Source organism: Aedes aegypti, chromosome 3 (assembly GCF_002204515.2).
Source record: "Aedes aegypti strain LVP_AGWG chromosome 3, AaegL5.0 Primary Assembly, whole genome shotgun sequence".
Lineage (NCBI taxonomy): Eukaryota > Metazoa > Arthropoda > Insecta > Diptera > Culicidae > Aedes > Aedes aegypti.
Window position 1 is genome coordinate 309,876,617 of NC_035109.1, and position 21,193 is coordinate 309,897,809.

Here is a 21,193-nt window from a genome sequence, read left to right on the forward strand (position 1 = left end):
TTGCTTCTGTTGCCCTATCTGAGCTGGTCTGAAAGAAATTTGTTGCGATTAAAACTTCTTGGAGGGATCTCTGAAAAAATTCTTTTCCGACACCAATGTTTTGATTTGACAGTCTGATCATGGCGAATGAATAATTTGGTTTTCTTTTGTACTACACAACTTTTAATGGTTGCTATGCAACGCAAGTTCGACGAACACACACGATTGAATGCACGAATATGTTTCTACAATATGTTTGCTAGTAGCTCGTGGACATATTACACAGTTCGCGCGAACATTCGTGCAATTTGCTCAAATGTTCGTGCATTGCACACAGTGCGCACGTAATCACAGCACGTAATCACACACGTAATCACAGCTTAACATTTATTTCCAAGGGTACTTTGAGAGGTAAACTAAAGGATCGTGAAAAATTTAACTGCACTAATTTGCACTTTTTTAATTTAGGGCTGTTTGAATTTTTCCATTTTTTTTTTGCTATTTTTAATAGAAAATGGTGAATAATCATTTTCTATTGAAAATAGCCAAAAAAAAAATTCAAAGACTAATGGTGGTAAGCTCCATCGAAGTTACGACGCCAATCGCGTATTATCCTCGATTTTAGTATAGTAAAATCGAGTATAATACGCGATTGGCGTATTAACTTCGATGGAGCTTACCACTATAAATGAATATTGCTAAATTATTCATATCATCATTTCTATGTTCTAAAATTTATAATGGTTTGCTCAACGTTAATCGAGCGATTCCATTTGAATTCGAATGTCGGTTTACTTTTGTATTTTTTGATTTGGCTGAAATTTGGCATATGCTTTCTTTATACCCAAAAATGCCGGTTTACCCTAGCCATTTTTACCCTAGCGATACTTTTGAGAAGGGCATAAGAAAAAAAGCCTTAACAGTTTTCAAAAAATTAAAACTCAGAAACTATTTGTCTGATCGGTTTGGTGTCTTCCGAAAAGTTTTAGGTTATTGTTGGAACTATCTGGAAAAATATACACTATAGAAAAAAATGTTGTATTTTTTTTTATTTCGAAAAAAAAAGCTTAAAAATCCATTTTCTCAAAAATCGTTTTTTTGATTTTCTTTATTTTTTTTATATTTTAAAGTAGACAAAAAATGGAGTCTTTTGCACAGTGGGTCAAGGTGGAGAAATCATGGACAAAAAAGTTATAAATTTTTTAAAAAAGGTTGATTTTTCACTATGGTCTTAATTTTTTTTTGAATGCTTTTCGACCCGATTTTATGAAAGTACGCAAAATTTGCTACAAAAAAGGTGCATGAGAAAATTTTGCTAATTGCTACCGTTTCCGAGATACAGCGATTTTAAAATTAAATTTACTGAAAATTCACAACTTTTGGTTGTTTTCGGATGTTTTTCGAGTTGATAAAATAAAGAATTTTTTTTCTGAAAGCATTTTTTTCATGTTCTTATACAATGATGGAGCGTCCTATTTTGATACAGATTTCTTACTTTTTCATAATGTTTACATTTTTTTACAATCATTACAGTTTGAAAATTGCCTAACTTCTATTTTATCTACGGAAACTGGAATAAATGAATGGTATTTTTGTTTTCCCAGAATAGTTATTGCTTTCGAATATTGTTCATTAAGCTGCTTCTTGATATGTTCATACTCTGTTGTAGTTGCAAAAGAAAAGAAAATTTGTGTTAGTTGCTCCGCCTTTCGCTTTTGAGCCCAATCAAATAATTCCTTGGCATTTTTGATGGGATGTTTACGTTCTTTAGCTAGACTAGCCCTTGTAGCCATGCGTTTTATTGTTCCCCCTAATGCATCGCAGGGCCGTTTGCCATGCGATGTTGCGAAAAAATGCCATTCAACATCTATATAGTTTTTCTTAAATTGGCTAGAAAAGTTCTTTCTATTTTTATATTGTGATGCAGCTCCATCAGACATGAAATAAATTTTGTTCAAATTTAAGTGCTTTTCTTGGCGTATAAAATTTGAGATAAATAAGTTAACGGATATAGAATCATGCCGCAAATCTTCGGAAATTACTACAAAGCTTAAATGATTGAGCATGCCATTTTCCATTTTTTTTTGTAAAAAATCATAACTTTTTTGTCCATGATTTCTCCATATTGACCCACTGTGCAAAAGACTTCATTTTTTGTCTACTTTAACATATAAAAAAATACGATTTTTGAGAAAATTCATTTTTAAGCTTTATTTTCGAAATATAAAAAAAGTACAACATTTTTTTACAGTGTATATTTTTTCCAGATAGTCCCAACAATAACCTAAAATTTTGCGGAAGACACCAAACTGATCGGACAAACCGTTTCTAAGTTACAATTTGTTGAAAATTATTAAGGATTTTTTTCTTATGCCCTTCTCAAAAGTAAGGCTAGAGTCAAAATGGCGAACCGATGATGCAAAAAGGCATTTTTGGGCATAAAGAAAGCATGTGCAAAATTTCATTCAAATCAAAATATATAAACATGAAATTTAGGAAAAACGTCGTCATTTTCTGTGGAACCGCTCAATCGCATAAATGGCTTATACGCATCTTTAGTAACAAAACTTATTATTTCGCTATAGGCGCTATTCAAATGTTAGTCTCGAAAACTTGTTTTTGAAAATAAAACATCAAATTTGTATCAGAAAAGTCATAAATACGACATGAGATGGAAAAAATATTTTTGACCGCCAGTCTGTATGGAAACCGCCCATAGTGGCGTCCTAAAAATGAAGATAACTTGAAAATGACTAGAAATATAATGCAGGGCTGGTAACGACTGTATGTTTAAAAAAGGAACTTTTGAGATCTCATGCATCAAGATAGAGATCAAACAGGAACCATTAAAAACCCAAAAGAGATCATACAGGAACCAAAAAAAAGAGCATCAAAACAGGAACAAGGGGATAATAATTTGCATAACGTTTTTCTTCTAAATAATTAAACCATATCTCTAAGAAACCATCTATCAGATTTTTCGAACATTAATCGTGACAAGTATTACTGCCCGTCTTATTGTATATAATTTTACATTTTTGTTTAGGTACTGCAATTTTACTTAGTTTTTTAAAGATTTCTTCATTAGTTAATTTATTAATACTTTTACGGATATGATGGGGTATTCCACCAACAATTTCGTTCCAGATACCTTATAGATATGTACAGGATCTCCTCCTAAAATTCTAACCTAAATCTCACCAAAAAGTCCTTCAGAAATTCATCCAGTGCTTCTCTACCGATTTGGCTTCACTCAATATTTTCGTTAAAGACGTCTTTAAGATGATTTCACTTTTTTTTTCCTCCAAAACTGTTATTCAGATTTTTTTTTTCTAAATTGAAGCACTTTTTTCTAATAATTGCTTTAGTAAATACTGCAGAGATCACTCGCATTCTATATCAGAAGCAATACTAAACGTTACGATGAATTACTGGAAAAGTTCATTCATACATCCATATAAATCCATATAAACAATAGCTAGCAAAATAACTGGGATAACTATTAGGATAATTCTTGTAGATTTACTTTAATCAAACAATCAACATGAATGTAATACCATCATCATCAATAGCTTTTGGTTATGTTCTTGTATTACATTCCCACTCGGAGTTAGCTCATCAATTTAGTGTTGTGAGAACACTTATTTTGCCTTCCCAGCCAACATTTGTTGTTGATTTTGATTTCAAGCTAGCAAATAGTTTGATATGAATTCGATTTTGTTTGAATGAATCATTCAGATATAATTACTAAATTTCCATTTGAGGTAAGGTTTGTTGGTGTCAGATTAGTTTTGTGAACGTACCAACACTTGTCGAGTAAAAGCCTGAAAAGGATGGCCATACAATGCCAATAACTAGTATAACATTATGACTCGAAAGAACAGCGTATTATGAAAGAAGGGAAAATTATTTCATCAGCTTTTACCTCCAGTAATAAAAATGATTGCCACCGAATTTCCATTTTGAAATTCCCGCTTTTTTCCCTGATTTACCGGTATAGTTTTCAAATGTTCCCGGTTTTTAATTTTGCCAAAAATACGGATCCTATGCTTGGCACTTTTGATTTCGACATTCATAATGTACATTACTAGAATCACCCTTATAATGCCATTACTACCCGAGCAGGTGAAAAAAGCTCAGCAATAACTAATTTTGATATGGACATCTAAAAGTGATATTAGCTTGATAGATATAAGAGATAAAAGATCTGAAAATGATATCTAAAATTTACTCCTAGAATATCATTAGCATATCATATTTAGCTTTTGTAAGATCTAACCAATATCAGCGAGCTATTCATTTGATCTGCAAACATCAAATTTTGATATGGCTTAGAAGTTCCAGGAATAAAATTTAGATATTATCTTCAGATCTTTTATCTCTTATGTCAATCAAATCAATATCTCGATTTGATGGTCAGAACTTCGCTTCTGCTCGGGTAAAATAACCTCTTAAAGGTTTAAAATAATATAGAACAAGAACAAGGGTTTATGCCGACACCCGTAGTGACGAACCTTCCATGGTTTGTTTGAAAATTACCGAGCTCACCAATTGATAATCCACCCTCGACTTAACCTTCCAGTCGTCACGTGTTGGCCAACCACCACGCTGCTGTTGTGAACGAAAAGCGAGCTTTTCACCAGTGCTCACCCCACAGGATCATGCAACGGCTGCATCCCATTACCCCGAACGCAAAATATTATACTTTCGGGATAGTGGCGTTCGTGGTAATGACCCATTCGGGGTAGTGGCGTTCGGGGTAACGACATTCGGGGTAGTGGCGCTCGGGGTAGTGTCATAGAGTCTCATGCAACAGAATCGAAAGACTATACACCCGATTCTGTTTTTGCATGGGGAATGCGTATCGTGCAAAAAAAGTTTTCAGTTCAAAATTTAAAAAAAACCGTGCAAAAAAGTAACACTATTTCTCGACGTTTCATCCAAAAATAGGGTTTTAGTGAACAAAAAATGTATGGAAACATTTTTGCACGGCCGTGTAAAAAAATCCGTGCAAAAACAGAATCGAGTGTACACTATTCTGCCCGGCAAATCACGCGCTAGAAACAAAACCACGAACAAAACGAAACGCGAAACCGACTCGTTTGATCGGCCATTTTGAATAACTTAGGCGGCATCCACAAATTACGTAACGCTCTAGGGGGAGGGGGAGAGTAGGCTCAAGCGTTACGGCTCATACAAAAATTTGAAATTTTTCATACAAAAACGTTACGGATAGGGGGGAGGGGGTCAAAAATTTCCAATTTTAGCGTTACGTGGCGTAATAAATGGACGCTGCCTTATAATTGTTCACAGCTAGGGTTGTCATGTCTATTACGGTTTTTATAAGGTTTAAATTTTCTAAAATAAAAAAAATGTCCATTACGGCTTAAACTTACCGAGAATGTTTAAAAAAAAAACGGCAACAGTACAACGCTAAAAATAAAATCTCTCACTATTGTTCGTAGGCACGCTTAGGATGACGTTGCAGAATCGTTACCCCGTTCTGTGGCGTAGTTGATTAACGCGCCCAGTCTAGCATATTGGGAGTCGTGGGATCGAAGCCCACCAGAACGATTCCATTATTTTTCACAATTTTACCTCTCCATTTGTCCAAATTTACTTTTGTGTCTACGAACTTCAGGTTTTATCATAATTGTTGCACCATACCATGATGATATGGAATTCGAGACATTTTTAGTCTGTATTGGACATTGGAGGAGCACTTCGTGTTGAAGAGGTGGTTGAAAATCCAATAAAATTGTCTAACGTTATTAGTGGACAGTTCCATAGCAAGATAGCATGAAACCAATTTTGGAATTATGAATTTATAGGCTTAGATACCCGGAAAAGTGTTTGTTAAAAGATTCCATCGAATATTATTCGAAAAAAAAAATCAGGAGTTCAGTTAGTGAATCTTTACGAACATCCTTCAATAAATGTGTTCAAAATACCTTCAAGAATTCAACGTGATTTTTTTCTCAAGATAAACCCAAAAGTTACTCCAGAGACGGAGCTATTGTTTCTCACGACGAGGACCAGGGATTGAATCCCATACTCGAGGTGTTATGGTTTTAGTTACGACCTCTTTCGTAAGTGAACTAAAGCCGTTGTACCCGAAATGAACCAGCCCAGAGATTTTTAGCTCATAATAAAGACAGAAGAAAAACTTCAGAAATTTCACCATGAGTGATTTTTCTCAGGAAGGAGTTCACCCAGCAAATCTTCCAGCGATTTTCATTTAAGACAATTACAGAAATTCAACCTTTTTTACCAGGTTTTCAATCTGGACTTATTTTTAAATAATACTATCAGTGAATTCCACCGGATATTTCTCAAATAATTCCTTCCAAATTTCCTTCAAACACTCTTTGAGAAGTTCGCCAATGAATCCTCACAGTCTTTATCTAGTTATGTCTCCAGTGAACTTCCAAAGCAATTTTTCAGAAAAAAATGGAGTAATTTCTGAAAAAAATCTGGGTGGTATTTTGAAAAGTAATCCTTAAAGTAATTGCTGATGCACTCCAGCAAGGATCTCTGAAAGAACTTCTGTTTTTTTGAGAAAACCTTTGAGTATTTTTTAGATAAATTGCTGAGATAATAAAATATGACCACTATTTCATAGAAATTGAAGAAAAACTTTTTCAGAAAAGATTCATTTGGATAACCATGTGTCCTACACAGTGCTGGGAATGGTTATAGTAGTAGGCTTAAATTTCGCGACATTCACGTGGGTCTTCTCAGTACAGTAGATAAAAAACGTGAATCTCATCAAGTAGGGTAAGTGATCCATTAGTTGTGGGTGTTCCTATAGTTGCGGTAGTGCCATTTACACTGATTTAATTGAATTAGCTGCAGATCCGACACCGCCAATACATGTATTGACTTCTTGATATACGAAATAGCTGAAAACTCCGTTCAAATTGCTTCAAATTGATGAAATACCACCAAAACTGCCTAAACTTTTCTCACTTGTACCAATAGTTGCGGTAAAGTGTTCCTATAATGGAGGATCCCATAAGAAAACCACGGATCCCGCAACTATAGGAACACAAATTAAACATGTACCTCAACTAAAGGAACAGTGTACCAATAGTGGAGGTATTATTTTTCATTGACATCCCGATGGTTACTGCGATGAAACTATTTTTCTTATAAAGTGAATGGTCGTTACTTCCCGTTACAACAATAATATGTACATGGTTGTAGGACATTTCCCAGAAAGTCAAACCCCAAAATGACATTCCCCGGAATGACGTTCCCAGGAAACCCATTCCCCAGAATGGGACATTCCCCAGAAAACCATTCCCCAGAATAGGACATTCCCCAGAATCGTTTTTTATACGCTTTTAAAGAGTAAAATAAAAACAAATTTGGCTTTTTAGATTTTTTTTTGTGGGTATAAAATGTACCTACTGAATTGACTTGAATTCCCAGAAGCTTCGAATTCTGGATACAGACGTCAATTCACCCAAAATATTATTATGTCAAAACCAGTATTATGGATCTCAAGCGAATACAATCGAAATTGAGTTCAAAAAAAAAAATTTCAACGGCGAGTGTTTGCTTCCCTTGTCTTAGGCAAACCACCTAAGAGGCCGTCAATAAACCACTTGGTCATCTATGGGGGGCATGGTTTTGGCAAAGACCACGGCCCATACAAATTTCAAAACGTTTGTACGGACAGAATATCACGAAGGAGGTGGTTTTGAAAACAATTTTAATAGGTCACAACCATCTCCAATCGGCATACATTGTTTTCAAAAGTTTTAAAGTATAAATAATACGTTCAACTAGTGGTATTTATTTTGATTTTTATTTTCCAAATTCTCGTTAGATTTTTTTTAAGGTAAAATATACCCAAAAACACAAATTTGGCTTGAAGCACCTCCAAATCTTCTCTAAATTGGATGAAAATTTGTCTGTTAGTTTGTTTTAGTATTGCAATTAGGACTAGGGGTGACTGGTTGAATCCCAGACTTTTCGATTTTTGTGAAATGCTCTAATGTACAGTCTGTCTATGCTATGCAATGCTATGCTAGAAATATAACCAACCTTAGTGAGCAAGTGATATTGCAAAAAAAATCTCATGCGTGAGTTTTTCGAAGCAGATCTCAAACGAGTTTATTCTAGCGGGAGAACTCAATGATTGAGATTTGAGTTTGAGTCTACCAACATTGTTTTAGAGACCATCCAGAAAAATATAGATTTTTAGACTTCCAATGAAATAGTGACCAAGTCTCTAGAAATAGACCTGCTACCAGCCCTGCATCAAAACCGCCGCATATTATGTAGCCAATGAAAATTACATTACAAATCAGCCTGCAAGGTCTTTGGAAACTATCTCACTATTCAGATTGACACCCCACGCGCGTTCACATTACCCAGACTAGACGGAATTGGTCAACCAACCATTCATACTCTGTATCGTCGAACGGTTGTCCATTCATTCATGCGTTCATATGAGGAACTTCGTCAACCACACAATATGGTAGATCCACTTTACTGTACCATCTGGTCCGCCCGTGTGCAAAAATGTCGTCATGATCAATCTTTTGGAAAGTTCTGGACCGAAGGTGGACCGCTGTCAGAAACTCACATACTCACTTTGTATGTGAGTTTCTGATGAGAGAACTCCTTTGTTATCTTACACGCTGAAGGAGCGCGTTCATACAAGCTTCTAATTAAGGCAGGACCAGTTTCTTGATTTGGCACTTGTGCCGTACTTGTATGTAGACTCCCACGATGAATGAGCCGAGTCAGAATGGGATTTCTTTTCCATTGAACTCGGAATCGCATCATCGCGCACCGATATGCATGTGACACTCAGCACGGAAAAAAATCCGTTGCCGGAATCATGAACAAAAAGTCATGAAATCATAAAATTTTATGTTTCATAATATCATGACTACAAGTCATGAAACCATGGCTATTATTCAAGAATTTGTATGCTCAGGGCGTTACATAAATCCAACTGTCACTTTTTTCATTTAAGTCAACACGTCTTTTGCGATCGGTAGTGTTTTTTTTTCCAGTGAAATTATGAATAAGTTTTGTTTGCGGAAGAGGTTAATTAGAATATCATGCTCGTCGGAACTTTGCCATCATATCGATGACATTCCCGATGACCCAATGACTGCCATTGCTATTAGATGTGCGAAAATGTACTTGCAAGATTTCACACTGATTATTCCGTACCGGGCAATGATTGACGAAGGTTTTGCTTGACAAATTCGTCGGCGATTTTAAATTTTCGGTGTGATGCATTCTCCACATCTTACAATAGAGCAGCTCACACAAACCTTCGGCAGCCGGATGATCTCTACCACTTTCCACGCCCGCAGAGTCGTTTATCGCCAATACAATCCACCAGCATTTTGCAGCCCAGGGACGATGTGCCAATTCAACTGATGTTTGGAATGACATTTTTCGTGCAAACCTAACCACCGGATGTTGGCGTTCCTGTCAAAGATGTGGCACTCACAGTTTATTCCGAAACTACCGGCACAAAATCCATCTTCATGTTATTTGTTTACCTATGACAAATATACTGGGATCATAATTGACGTTTGTATGTTTTCATGAAGTTAGTTCATGATTTCATGATCCTGCTTCATGATTTCATGACTCAAATTTCCACTTTTCATCACCAAAACTGGAATCATAAATGACAGGTATCTAAATCCATGAATAATTTTCATGTTTTCATGAATTTTATTCATGGTTCCAGCATACATAGTTTATGATTTGATGATTTGAATTAACACTTTGGAAACGTAACGTGCAGCTGGCGTTACGGTAAAAAGATTCGTGATTTCATGACTTTTGGTCATGGTGTATTTTCATAACATGAAAATACACATTCCTCCCAAAATCATGACCTTTTCTCCTTGTTTTGGGTGCCGCATTTTTACCCGTGAGTGGAAGATCGTCACAGCACAATGATACAAATTGAATTATAATATATTCAATATCTAAGTGACTTCATCGAATCATCATGATTTGCATAAAATCCATTCTAGATGCTGAATTTTACCAAAATTTAAAATATATGTATATTTAAGCAGCTGAACTGTCGATTTCGGCAGCCGGCTTTTCTATTCTTGTCAAATGGATTTTGTTTCATCCGATTCTCTGAAACGTTTATGACCCAATTAGAGAATTATAAAGATACTTATCGTGTAAATAAAATCTCACGGTAGATCATCCTATTGTCGACTTATGAGAGTCGTAAAGTCGTCGAGGAATTAAAGCAGAAATCAGCACAAGATTTTCAGGATATGTGTAAGAATAATAAAAACGAAAAGCGAGCAAACAGGAACCAAGAAATACTTCAAGAGCTTCCATAAGGATTCCTTTGATAACCCAAACAGACATTTAATTAAAAAAATAATATTTCTTTGGGGATTTATTGTGACATTAGGTCATGTATTATGTATTACTTTTCTTAGTATTTTTCATTGTTTGCTCTAGCAATAACTTCAACAGGTGAATTTGGGAATTCAACTTGGACGTATTGATTAGGAAAGCATCAGCAATTACATCAGGAATTGCTTCAGATGTTTTCAGGAATTCCTTTGGAGATTAATCCAGAAATTTCTTAAGCAAGTTCTTAAAAAAGTTCATCAGAAATTCATCTAGTGATTCTTTTAAAATTTCATCCACGGATTTTCCAAGAATTTCATCTTATTTTATTTGTTATGAACTTTTTTGCGATTTTTGATCAAAAATTTCAAGAAAGTTTCCAAGCTAGATCTGAAGTAATTGACCCAGAAATTATAGCATAGCATAGACTGACTGTACATGTCAATGGTTGCTACTCCGTGATTGATCGGAACTGGTAAGAATTGCACTACGATCCAAATGAATAAGGGATGGGAGTTTCTGAAACAGGAATAATGCCGACACTTGTAGTGACGAACCATACATAGTTTGTTTGAAAATTACATATGAGTATTACTGTGCATTTTGTCTCGATATGGTAGAAGTTTTAGAAAATACGTCAACATTCACAATGTCGAACAATTCAAAAGATAATTTTTAATAATGTCAAAAAGAGAAAAATATATGTATAATCAAATTGTATAAGAAAAAAGCATAATGCCGACACCTATAGTGACAAACCATACAAAGTTTGTTTTAATATTACATAAAAGTTACGCTTTCAAGTAAATATGTGTTATCACAAGCATGAAACGAACTCACCAGTTGGTAATCCATTCTCGACTGAACACAAAACTGACACTGACAGCAAAACTTCTTGGCGTCCCGAAAATAAACCGTCTTGCTTGGGCCTTCCCAAATACGTACCCAGCAAGACGCTCCAAAACAGGGGAAAAAAATCTCCGGCGACGAAAACACGCGCGAAACCGTCAGCAAAATCAATCGGACGACGCAAAACCGAACTGTCCTGCTTGGGCTTCACGAAGCGCTACTCTGAAGTAATTGACCCAGAAATTATGAGAATTTTTACAGAGAATTGTCGAGAACATTGATGGAGTAATTCCTGAAAAAATGCAGAAGGACTTTATGAAGCGAATTTTAAAGTAATCTTTGATGATCTTCTTGCAGATATAACTAATGAATCCATGCATTAAAGGAATAGGTATCCGCACTTCTGATGAAGTCTTGCGGGATTCCTAGCATCCCCTACCTAAGTCACGTAGGATCTCTAAGAAACCTTTAACACATATGTATCTGCTTGATCAATTTTTTAGGTATCCTTGTAATATTCAACATCTTGAATTGTGCCAACCAAAAGACCATTTCCAAACCGTTTCTACGAGATGCAGTAAAATATTGAGACTCACAGATTCAGTAAAACCAATAATTAAAACTAATCACTCCAATGACGATAGATCGATCAATGGGGGAACCCAGATAAATTTACCATTGGAATTCTCTAATGAATGAATTCCTACCAACTATCATTATTCATAAGAACGCAAAAAGAGAATTTTGATTAGATAATTCCAAAAAAAAAAAAATCGCACAATTATCATCCTCGGTTGAAAAATAGCGATAATTGGCGCGCCAAAAGTTTCCAACAACAAATGCAAACTCAAACCAGTTATCAAAAAAAAATCCACATTGCATTGCATGTATTTGCCACACAAACGCAATCCGCAATCTCATCCCACACACTAACATCCCAAACAAGTATGACCGCGCGGACCAAAGTAAGGCCGAATCAATATTTACTCAATAAATTTCGTTCCGTCTTTTTGCATTTGTTATTTCAATATCTCGCTATATGTCGGAAAAGGAAGGTGCTGAGGTTGTTCCCCGTTTTCATCATCACAGCAGGGTGGCCAGTGAAAAGTCAATTTCGAATTCCCGGTTTTCTCCCGGTTTTTTCCCGATATTTCAAAAATATTCCCGGTTTAATGATATGCTAAGAAACATTATTGCGATTTTTTTTACTATTTCAAACGACTTTTAAGTACGAGTTTTTTGCTTAACCCAAAGCATTTCTATTAGGGGTAGACGGAAATCAGATATTTCGCTGCGCATTCAAATTTTCTGGGCTTATACTGATTCTGCTAAATTTCAGTTTGATCTATGAAACGATATTTTACGACGGTCATTTTAGGTAATCGTAAAATTTGTTATGAACAAGTTCAGTGCTAAAAAAAGATTGACCCTTGTTTATATTATGGGATCGAGTCAATCTTTGAATGAATCATAGTTTAAATTTTAAACGGTTACAGCTTTGGTAGACATAAAAATGAATATATCAATTGTTCAACATTTCGTTCCATGGACATCAGCATATAATTTTTGTTATGTTTTATCCCCACAAATCTAGAACATTTTCTCAGGGCAATTATTTCTGATAAAAAATTAAGAATATGTTCTTGGCTTTATTGGGATTGGGATTCGAATTCAAAAACTTTAGTAAAAATCCACTAAAGTATAGATCAGTGATTCCCAAAGTGGGCAAATTCACCCCACAGGGGCGATTTTCAGGCTCAAGAGGGCGAAAATTTGTAAAACAGAATTTGGGGGGGCGAAAAATCTAGAAAGGGGGCTAAAAAGCTAACACTGGAGCATTTGAAAATAATTACTCATAACCTTTGGAGAACACATATCTGATGGTTAATCAATTCCAAACTTAACTATTTCCAGGACTATTTTACCTTAAACCGTTATATCTCTAATCATGATCATTTTCAAATTATGATAGGCAACACTTGATGATTGTGTGATGCATTCAGGTTTTTCAATATCATGAGTTTTTAGAACGGACAAAAAAATCTAATGTGCTTATGTTCCGGTTGCACTCTTTTTCATTTGTTATTATGGTAGAAATCATTTTAGAAACAAATTTTGAAATATTTAGCAAACAAAAATCGGGTTCCAACGATTCTAAAGACGTAATTTCTTCAAATGTATTTTTAAAAAGTGTTTTAAAAATACATTTGAAGAATTTTCAGAGATGCGTCAGATTTGAACTTTTAAGACTTTCGAAAAAAAAATCGAGTTTTCTTGGTGTTAGAAAAATTGCATTGAACAATGAGTTGAAAAACATTCTGGGTTTTCATATATGTTTCAGGGTATTCGGATTGGATAAAAATGCGTTCCTAGAGACATCAAACATTTATCATTCACAATTTCGGAAAATTATTGCAGTAATTTTAGAAACAGCAGATGATGGATTGACTGATTCAGTAGCCTGTAATGCACGCAAGATATTGTTAAAATCGATATTATAAATTACAGTCCAATAAATCATTCATATTAACTGTGGGTTATCGATATTTAAGAAAACATAAATGTACATAAAAGTTATTGTATTATGATTCTATGGATATGCGAGTCAAGGAAATTTTCTGGCGTACAGCGCCTAATTAAAATATGTGAATCACATATTAGGGGGCCTCAAGGGGGTGAAAGTTGAAAAAGTTTGAGAAGCACTGGTATAGATCGTGCTGGTTAAAACATTACTTGATATGCAAAATTTTCCCGATGCTAATTGAAATTCCCGTATATTTCCCGGTTTTCTCCCGGTGATTCGAAATTCCCGACTTTTTCCCGGTTTTCCCGATTTCCCGGTGCGCTGGTCACCCTGTCACAGTGTCTTTGGGACAGATGCAATCTTACCTTTCTAATGCACTGGAAATTCGTCCACTGGAAGCCACTTCTTTAGCGTACAACACCATCAGCGCTTCTATCACAGTCATGTGGGCATTCTGGAAAGGAGAAAAAAAAAAGATAAATTATGCTGTAATAGAATGGAACACGGTACTCCACAGATCGTCATTATCAGAAGAAAAAAAAACACCCCCACATTTGTGATCACCAGTCGATTTCTATAGCTAAACTGCATGTCTGAGCAAAAACGTTCATTTCACTGAGTATATATCATTGCTCGTTTTTGGAGCTGCCCTTAGACGAATGCGTCAGCTTTTTTATTGTGGCCTCAGAGTCTAAAACTAGCGGAGCTCTTATGATGAGAAACGGGATTTCTGATGAAATTGAAAATAGCGAACAAACTTGAAATTGACGCAATTTTTTTTTCACTCCAAATGAAAGCTACTTGCTGACTAACAGAGGTCCACCAATTTAAGTTAATCAAAATGCTTCTCATATACTTTTAGCATTCTAACACTTGCACTTATCCTAAATTTGAAATAATTACAGGTTGCGATTGTGAGTTACATGAAACAAAATAGGATAAATAGCAAATATTCTTTACTTTCTATAAGAATCTTCCGGCTTTTGTTGCCTTCTTCTTCTTCTTTCTGGCGACAAAGCCTGTTTCACAGATTAGTGTTCTTATGAGCACACTTCCACATCTGTTGCCTTCTCTTCCTTCAATTCTAAAACATCAATACCAGAGTAGAAGAAAATTATTGAATACCAAACTAAAGATGATTTCCAATACTTACTACCTGAAGGATGTATGAAAAAGCCCTGCATAAGAGGTAAAATACCACAAATAATATCTCATACAAATTTTACAAACACCAAACAGATAATTAGATCAAGTATTGTAATACCTTAATAACATCCCGACCAGATGGAAGAAACAAGATTATAACATAATGTGTTCCTCTGATATGATTTTTTTATATCACCAGTTGTTATAAAACATGTACCGTTAGTAGTTAAAATAACAAAAATTCTAACAAAATTTGCACCAAATTGAACTAAAATATAAACAAACCCTGTTATAATTATATCAAAGTTATTACAGAATGTGTTGCAAGGATGTTACAAAATAACAAAATTATTGCAAACTTTGTTACTGTTTATGACATCGGATGTTATTTGCAACAAACTTATAAAAGCGATGTCAAAAATATAACAAATGTTGTTATAAATGTGTTACTAAGCATATAACAAGTTGAGAACAAAGCTATCTTGATAACAAAATTATATCAACTTCTGTTATTTTTAACTGCTGCTGATAGGAATGTGTTAAAATCTTGTTATGCGGTTCTGGTCGGGATATTATGCATTTTAGCGTTAGCGTTAGCGTTAGCGTAGTTACGGTATACTTCGTAGATTGGATACTAGCAACATTCATGTTTCTTTTTAATAATCTCATCCTGACTACTTTCAAGAACAAGGCAGGGGAGTATACCTTGTTCAAATCATAAACAAGAATACTAAAAGCATGAATATCGCTATTCCCGGCCACGCCCATCTTTACCGTAACTTGGGATAGGGGAAGGAAATGTTGATGTAGCACTTACTTAATGAGAGGCCACCGACTCAGCGACACCCTCATAAGTGCTACGGAGTTGGAGGTTGGGGAAGGTATATTGTCAGGATTCGCCTAGAAAGCTGGCGATAGACCATAAATATTTGTTGTTTAAGCGTTTTCAAATTAATCTTTTGAATGCCGGCAATCAAAAGAGAAAACAATAGCTTATTTATAGTATAAATAGTATTTCGCGAAATGCTTGTCGATTGTGCAGTAATATTTTTGCTCAACAACCAGTAAAAAGCAAAACCGATCCCTCCAGGGTCATCGGATTTTGTAACGATACGCGTAAAAAAAAAAAATCACGCCTATTGAAAAACTGTACTGTGCTCATTGAAAAACTGTACTGGGTGGTACTGTATTTTTAGATAATCGAAAAACGAAAGGAAGCGCGTTCGAACTAAACACCCTAGGACACAGTCGGTTTTTCTGCTCAAAATTATACGAAAAGCAGGATCGATCCCTCCAGGGTCATCGAACAGTTAAAAAGCATCCACAACCGATTGTTAGTTGCGTTACACCCGCCCGGACAGAATGCGCAATCTGAACATAATTATCAAACTCCGAAAATAACATTTTCCGTTCAAGAAACGATCAGAAGTTCCACGACGCGAACAAAAACGATCCGGAAGGCTCACAAAAGAAAAAGTATCATACTGGAACAAACTCACCGGATTGATTCTCTAAATTTATGTGCTGCATGTCACTTCCGGATGGTTCGGTGAACTTCGGGCGGCCAAAAACCAACAGTACTGAGGACACAAATCAAACAAATCACTTTTTCATTTTTCACTTTTCACTATTCCATTTCTGAATGTAAAAACGGTCCTGCTTGGGCTTCACGAAGCACTACCCAGCAAGACGCTCCAAAACAGAAGAAAAAAAATCTCCGGCGACGAAAACATGCGCGAAACTGTGAGCTAAATCTATCGGACGACGCAAAACCGAACTGTCCTGCTTGGGCTTCACGAAGCACTACCCTTAATAACATATTATGCATTTTCATATAAAAGTAAAATTCTGCAATACGTCAAGCAGATCTCAATAACTTTTGTATATGAGAATTTTTTTTTTGTTGTAACATTATTTATAATACCATAATAATACTAAATTGAGGTGTTACCTATTGAATAATACATAATTATGATATGATACCAACATTTGGTATTCAAAGATACGTGCGAGTTATTCCTACTCAGGTAGCAAAGCAAACAAAATTCAGTTTTACTGTTAGTGCCCTCCTGGTTATTCGAGAATTATTCTAGAAATTTAGAAATAGGAAAATGGGAAATACGTTATGAGTTTCAACTGAACTATTCATATACCTCACTAATAAAATTCTGTCCAAAATTGTTCCACAAATTCGCCTGAACCTTAAAAATTTTAGAAATTTTGCCAGAAATGTTTGCCTAGCGTTATGCAAAAAATTCGCCAAGAATCCAGGTATCAGGTATCAGAAGGCCGGCTCCAAAGGCACGTTCCCCACCAGTTGGGAGATTTGTGCCATCGCCATATTTGAGCCTATTTCATCATCTACCCGATAGGAGAGGAAAGGGAAGGGAAAGATGGGAGGAAATAGGAGTGGGGTCCCTTGAAGAGGGAAGATCGCATAAGCGAAATGAGAGCATGTAGCTCCATACCACAATGGGTTCGAACAGCGCCCTAAAAAGGGCACTGCAAAACGCATGAGCGTAAAGAGAGCCTATAGCTCATTACCACAGCGGGTTAAGAATAACAGGATGTCCTGAAGATTCAGGCTTCTGTATTCAGTTTCACTTAATAAGTGTTTACCAAGTAATTGGAATCGCATTTGCGCAAAAACTGGACAGTTACATATCAGGTGATACGAAGTTCCATAATCGGAGTCACAACTATCACACACAAATGAGTCAGCACGCTGAATATTTGCCATGTGATAGTTGAGTCGGCAGTGGCCTGTCAACGCTCTGACCAAGAGACTGCAATTCCAAATAAACATCACGGATGTGATGATCGATAATGCGTTCCAGACATTTCAGAAGAAAAGAGGTCAGACTGATTGGTCTAAAACTCTTCGCTTCCTCATACGACGCACGTCCTCCTTTTGGGATAAACTTTACAGTAATATCACGCCAGGATTTGGGAATGTACCCGGTAGCAAAACTGCTTACAAGTAGCTTTTTCAAAACATGTTTGATAGACTCAAATCCCTTTTGGAGCAGAACAGGATAAATCCCATCCGCTCCTGGAGATTTGAAAGGGGCAAAACTATTAAGTGCCCATTGAATCGATTCAGTAGTTACGATACTGCGAGCCGAGGCCAGAGACTCGTAACTACATGAAAAGACATTTGGTTCATCCGTAGATGCTATGTCCACACATCCGGGGAAGTGTGTATTGAATAAACATTCTAAAACTTCTTCATCGGAAGAAGTAAAGTCACCATTAGGTAAGCGAATTTCGTTCACTTGGAAATCCTTAGATTTTGCAAGAATTTTGTTCAACCGACTGACTTCACTCAAACTGGAAACATTTGTACAAAGGTTTTTCCAGCCGGATCGTTCAGCAGAACGAAGAGCCTTCTTGTAAGCCTTGCGAGCTGACTTGAACGACTCTGATCCAGCTGAACGGCGTCTGTTCCAACTCCTTCTACATTGTTTCCTGAGTCTAGTCAGAACGGAATTCCACCATGGGGTCCCTCTTGTAGTCTTTACAGACCGCAGAGGACATGCTTCTTCAAAAGCTTCCATAATGTAGGATGTTGTAGTATCAACGGCATCATCCAGATCACTTGGATTTTCAATGGACGGAGAATATCCATGAAATTTGGTCGCAACCAATTCAATGTAGAGTTCCCAGTTTGTTGACCGGGGATTCCTAAAACGCAAAGTCTGCGCAGTTACATTTGAATGTTCAAAGAAGATGTAGCGATGATCAGATAATGATTCCTCATCGGATACATGCCAATTCGTCAACTCGTGACTGATTCTATTCGAGCAGAGCGTTATGTCTAACACTTCTTCTCTATTAGAAACCATGAAGGTTGGGCGATTGCCTATGTTAAGTAATCCAAGGTCTGTACTACTTAAGTATTCCATCAGACTGGAGCCTCTCAAATTGATATCCGAGCTGCCCCAGATGATGTGATGAGCATTGGCATCACTGCCTACAATCAGCGGAAGGCCTTTTGTTACGCAGTGTACGACAACTCGTTTGAAGTCATCCGTTGGGGATGGTTCATCATGTGGTAAATATACCGAACAATAGACGTATTTCCTGTTGAGGTCACCAACAGAAACATCGATTGTGACAGCACATACATCTCTGGTAGTTAACTCAGAGATGAGTGTAGCAACGATTGCTTTATTAACGAGCACGCATGCGCGGGGCATGGAGCGCGAGTTTGCCATTTCAAGCTTGCTAAAAGTAGCAAAAACTGGGTCCACAAGGTTACCTAGATAGAAGTTCCCTCTACGAAAGTAGGGTTCTTGAACTAGCGCCACTTGGGCTGCACCATTTTGCATGAGTCTGCAAAGATTGATCGTTGCTGTTCTTTTATGCTGAAGATTGATCTGAGCTAACCTAACCGTAGCCACTACCCAAACTAGGCAGGATTAAGCTTTTTGCAATCTCAGCACGAAAAAGACCAGCAACGAAAAAACCAGATCGGTATCTATTTAAAGTCGCCAAAGGCGAAAGAGCACAGAATACACTGTGTAAAACGCATAATGCGAATCCATATAGGTGATAATTTAAATTAAATGTCAACATATTCATAATCCCACCCTTATTAAGCCTCAAGATAGAGACTGAAGAAGGGTAGCCGATTATCTCGGAGAAACACAAGGTCACCTGCACCATTGCTCCGGGTAGCACAGGAAGGACTCAATACTGTGGAGGGCGCCCTGGTACCCCACAGGCTCCGTTTGCGGTTAGGTTTTATTTAGACCCCCCTAACCATTCATTCTTAGGCACGATACGCATCACACCATAAATTAGGGGTCACCTGTGAGGTGGACTTTTACCACCGGAACAGGCAATCCGTAGTGTTAATTCTTAGCCAGTTGAAACAACCGCTACCGACACTACACGGCTATCTAGGCTGCTCGGGAAAAGGAGGTTAATATTGATGATTAACTCCTGACGTGCCCAAGCAGCCACCAAAATAAGTGAAATAACTTTTGTATATGAGAATTTTTTTTTTGTTGTAACATTATTTATAATACCATAATAATACTAAATTGAGGTGTTACCTATTGAATAATACATAATTATGATATGATACCAACATTTGGTATTCAAAGATACGTGCGAGTTATTCCTACTCAGGTAGCAAAGCAAACAAAATTCAGTTTTACTGTTAGTGCCCTCCTGGTTATTCGAGAATTATTCTAGAAATTTAGAAATAGGAAAATGGGAAATACGTTATGAGTTTCAACTGAACTATTCATATACCTCACTAATAAAATTCTGTCCAAAATTGTTCCACAAATTCGCCTGAACCTTAAAAATTTTAGAAATTTTGCCAGAAATGTTTGCCTAGCGTTATGCAAAAAATTCGCCAAGAATCCATCTCTTTCTTGAATTTTAGGTGTCAAGATTAGACATTATGTTTGTCTTTTGAATACCGAAAATCATTACGGCTTGCTGTTTCAGTTAAAGGAGACTATAGTTGGTTTATCTTCACATAACAGAAATAGTGACTTTAATGACTGATTTTGTGAAAATAGCGACTTTTTGAAGAGAATAATTACTTCTTAGAGACCAAGTCACTAAAAAGTGACTCACTACCAGCACTGGTCAGACGGATCCAAATCCATCCATTTCGGAAGAGATCGTTCATACGAAAGTGAGTTCAAGCATTATTTTATGAATGATTTTCCGGTAATTCCTCTTAAAATTAACATAACATATGTAACAAAAGTTTCCTTCAGTTATTATTCCGAATATCTATACCATAGAGTCTATCTTATATCATATCTGAATTATAACTGAAAAATTGTCTGAAGGAATTCTTTGCAAAACATCATCCAGAATACCCAAAATAGATGTGGGTAGGAATGATCGGACGAATTAAACGAATTAATTCTGTAGTTTTAACCAGTTTACAACCTCAAATGAACTTTTGGAAAATTAATCGAGATTTCACTTGATAAATTACTCGAGAACATATTCGAAAAGCTACAGCAATAATCCTTGGTTATAATATTGGAGAAATTCCTGGAGATATTTTTGGAGGATCTTCATGAGGAATCTCAGGTCGAATCTATTGAAGAACTCTTGCAGAGTTCCTAGTAGGTTCCCTTGAGTAATCTCTGGAGGATATTGTGGAGCAATTCATGGGTGTAATTGAGGATCAAAATGTTTGAAAGAATAACTAAAAAAATCAAAATCCTAGAATAGTCTCTGGGAAAGTTTTCCCTGTATCCTTTCAAACACCCATAATAATCCAACACGACGAAGTGGTTGTGTGTTATATTTGGCTCTTAATTCTTAATTATTGGTTCCTAACATTTTTTTTTCTTG

The 21,193-nt window shown here is 36.2% G+C and overlaps 1 protein-coding gene across 32 annotated transcripts in view; it reads right to left on the reverse strand.

The window, feature by feature from the left end:
* LOC5573475 (patronin) overlaps positions 1 to 21,193 on the reverse strand; it is a 345,347-nt gene that overhangs the window by 192,633 nt on the left and 131,521 nt on the right. For all 32 annotated transcript variants that reach the window (XM_021854707.1, XM_021854726.1, XM_021854719.1 and 29 more), the window contains one exon: positions 14,080 to 14,168. In XM_021854707.1, the coding sequence (XP_021710399.1) occupies positions 14,080 to 14,168 (89 nt within the window). The remainder of the gene's footprint in view (positions 1 to 14,079; positions 14,169 to 21,193) is intronic.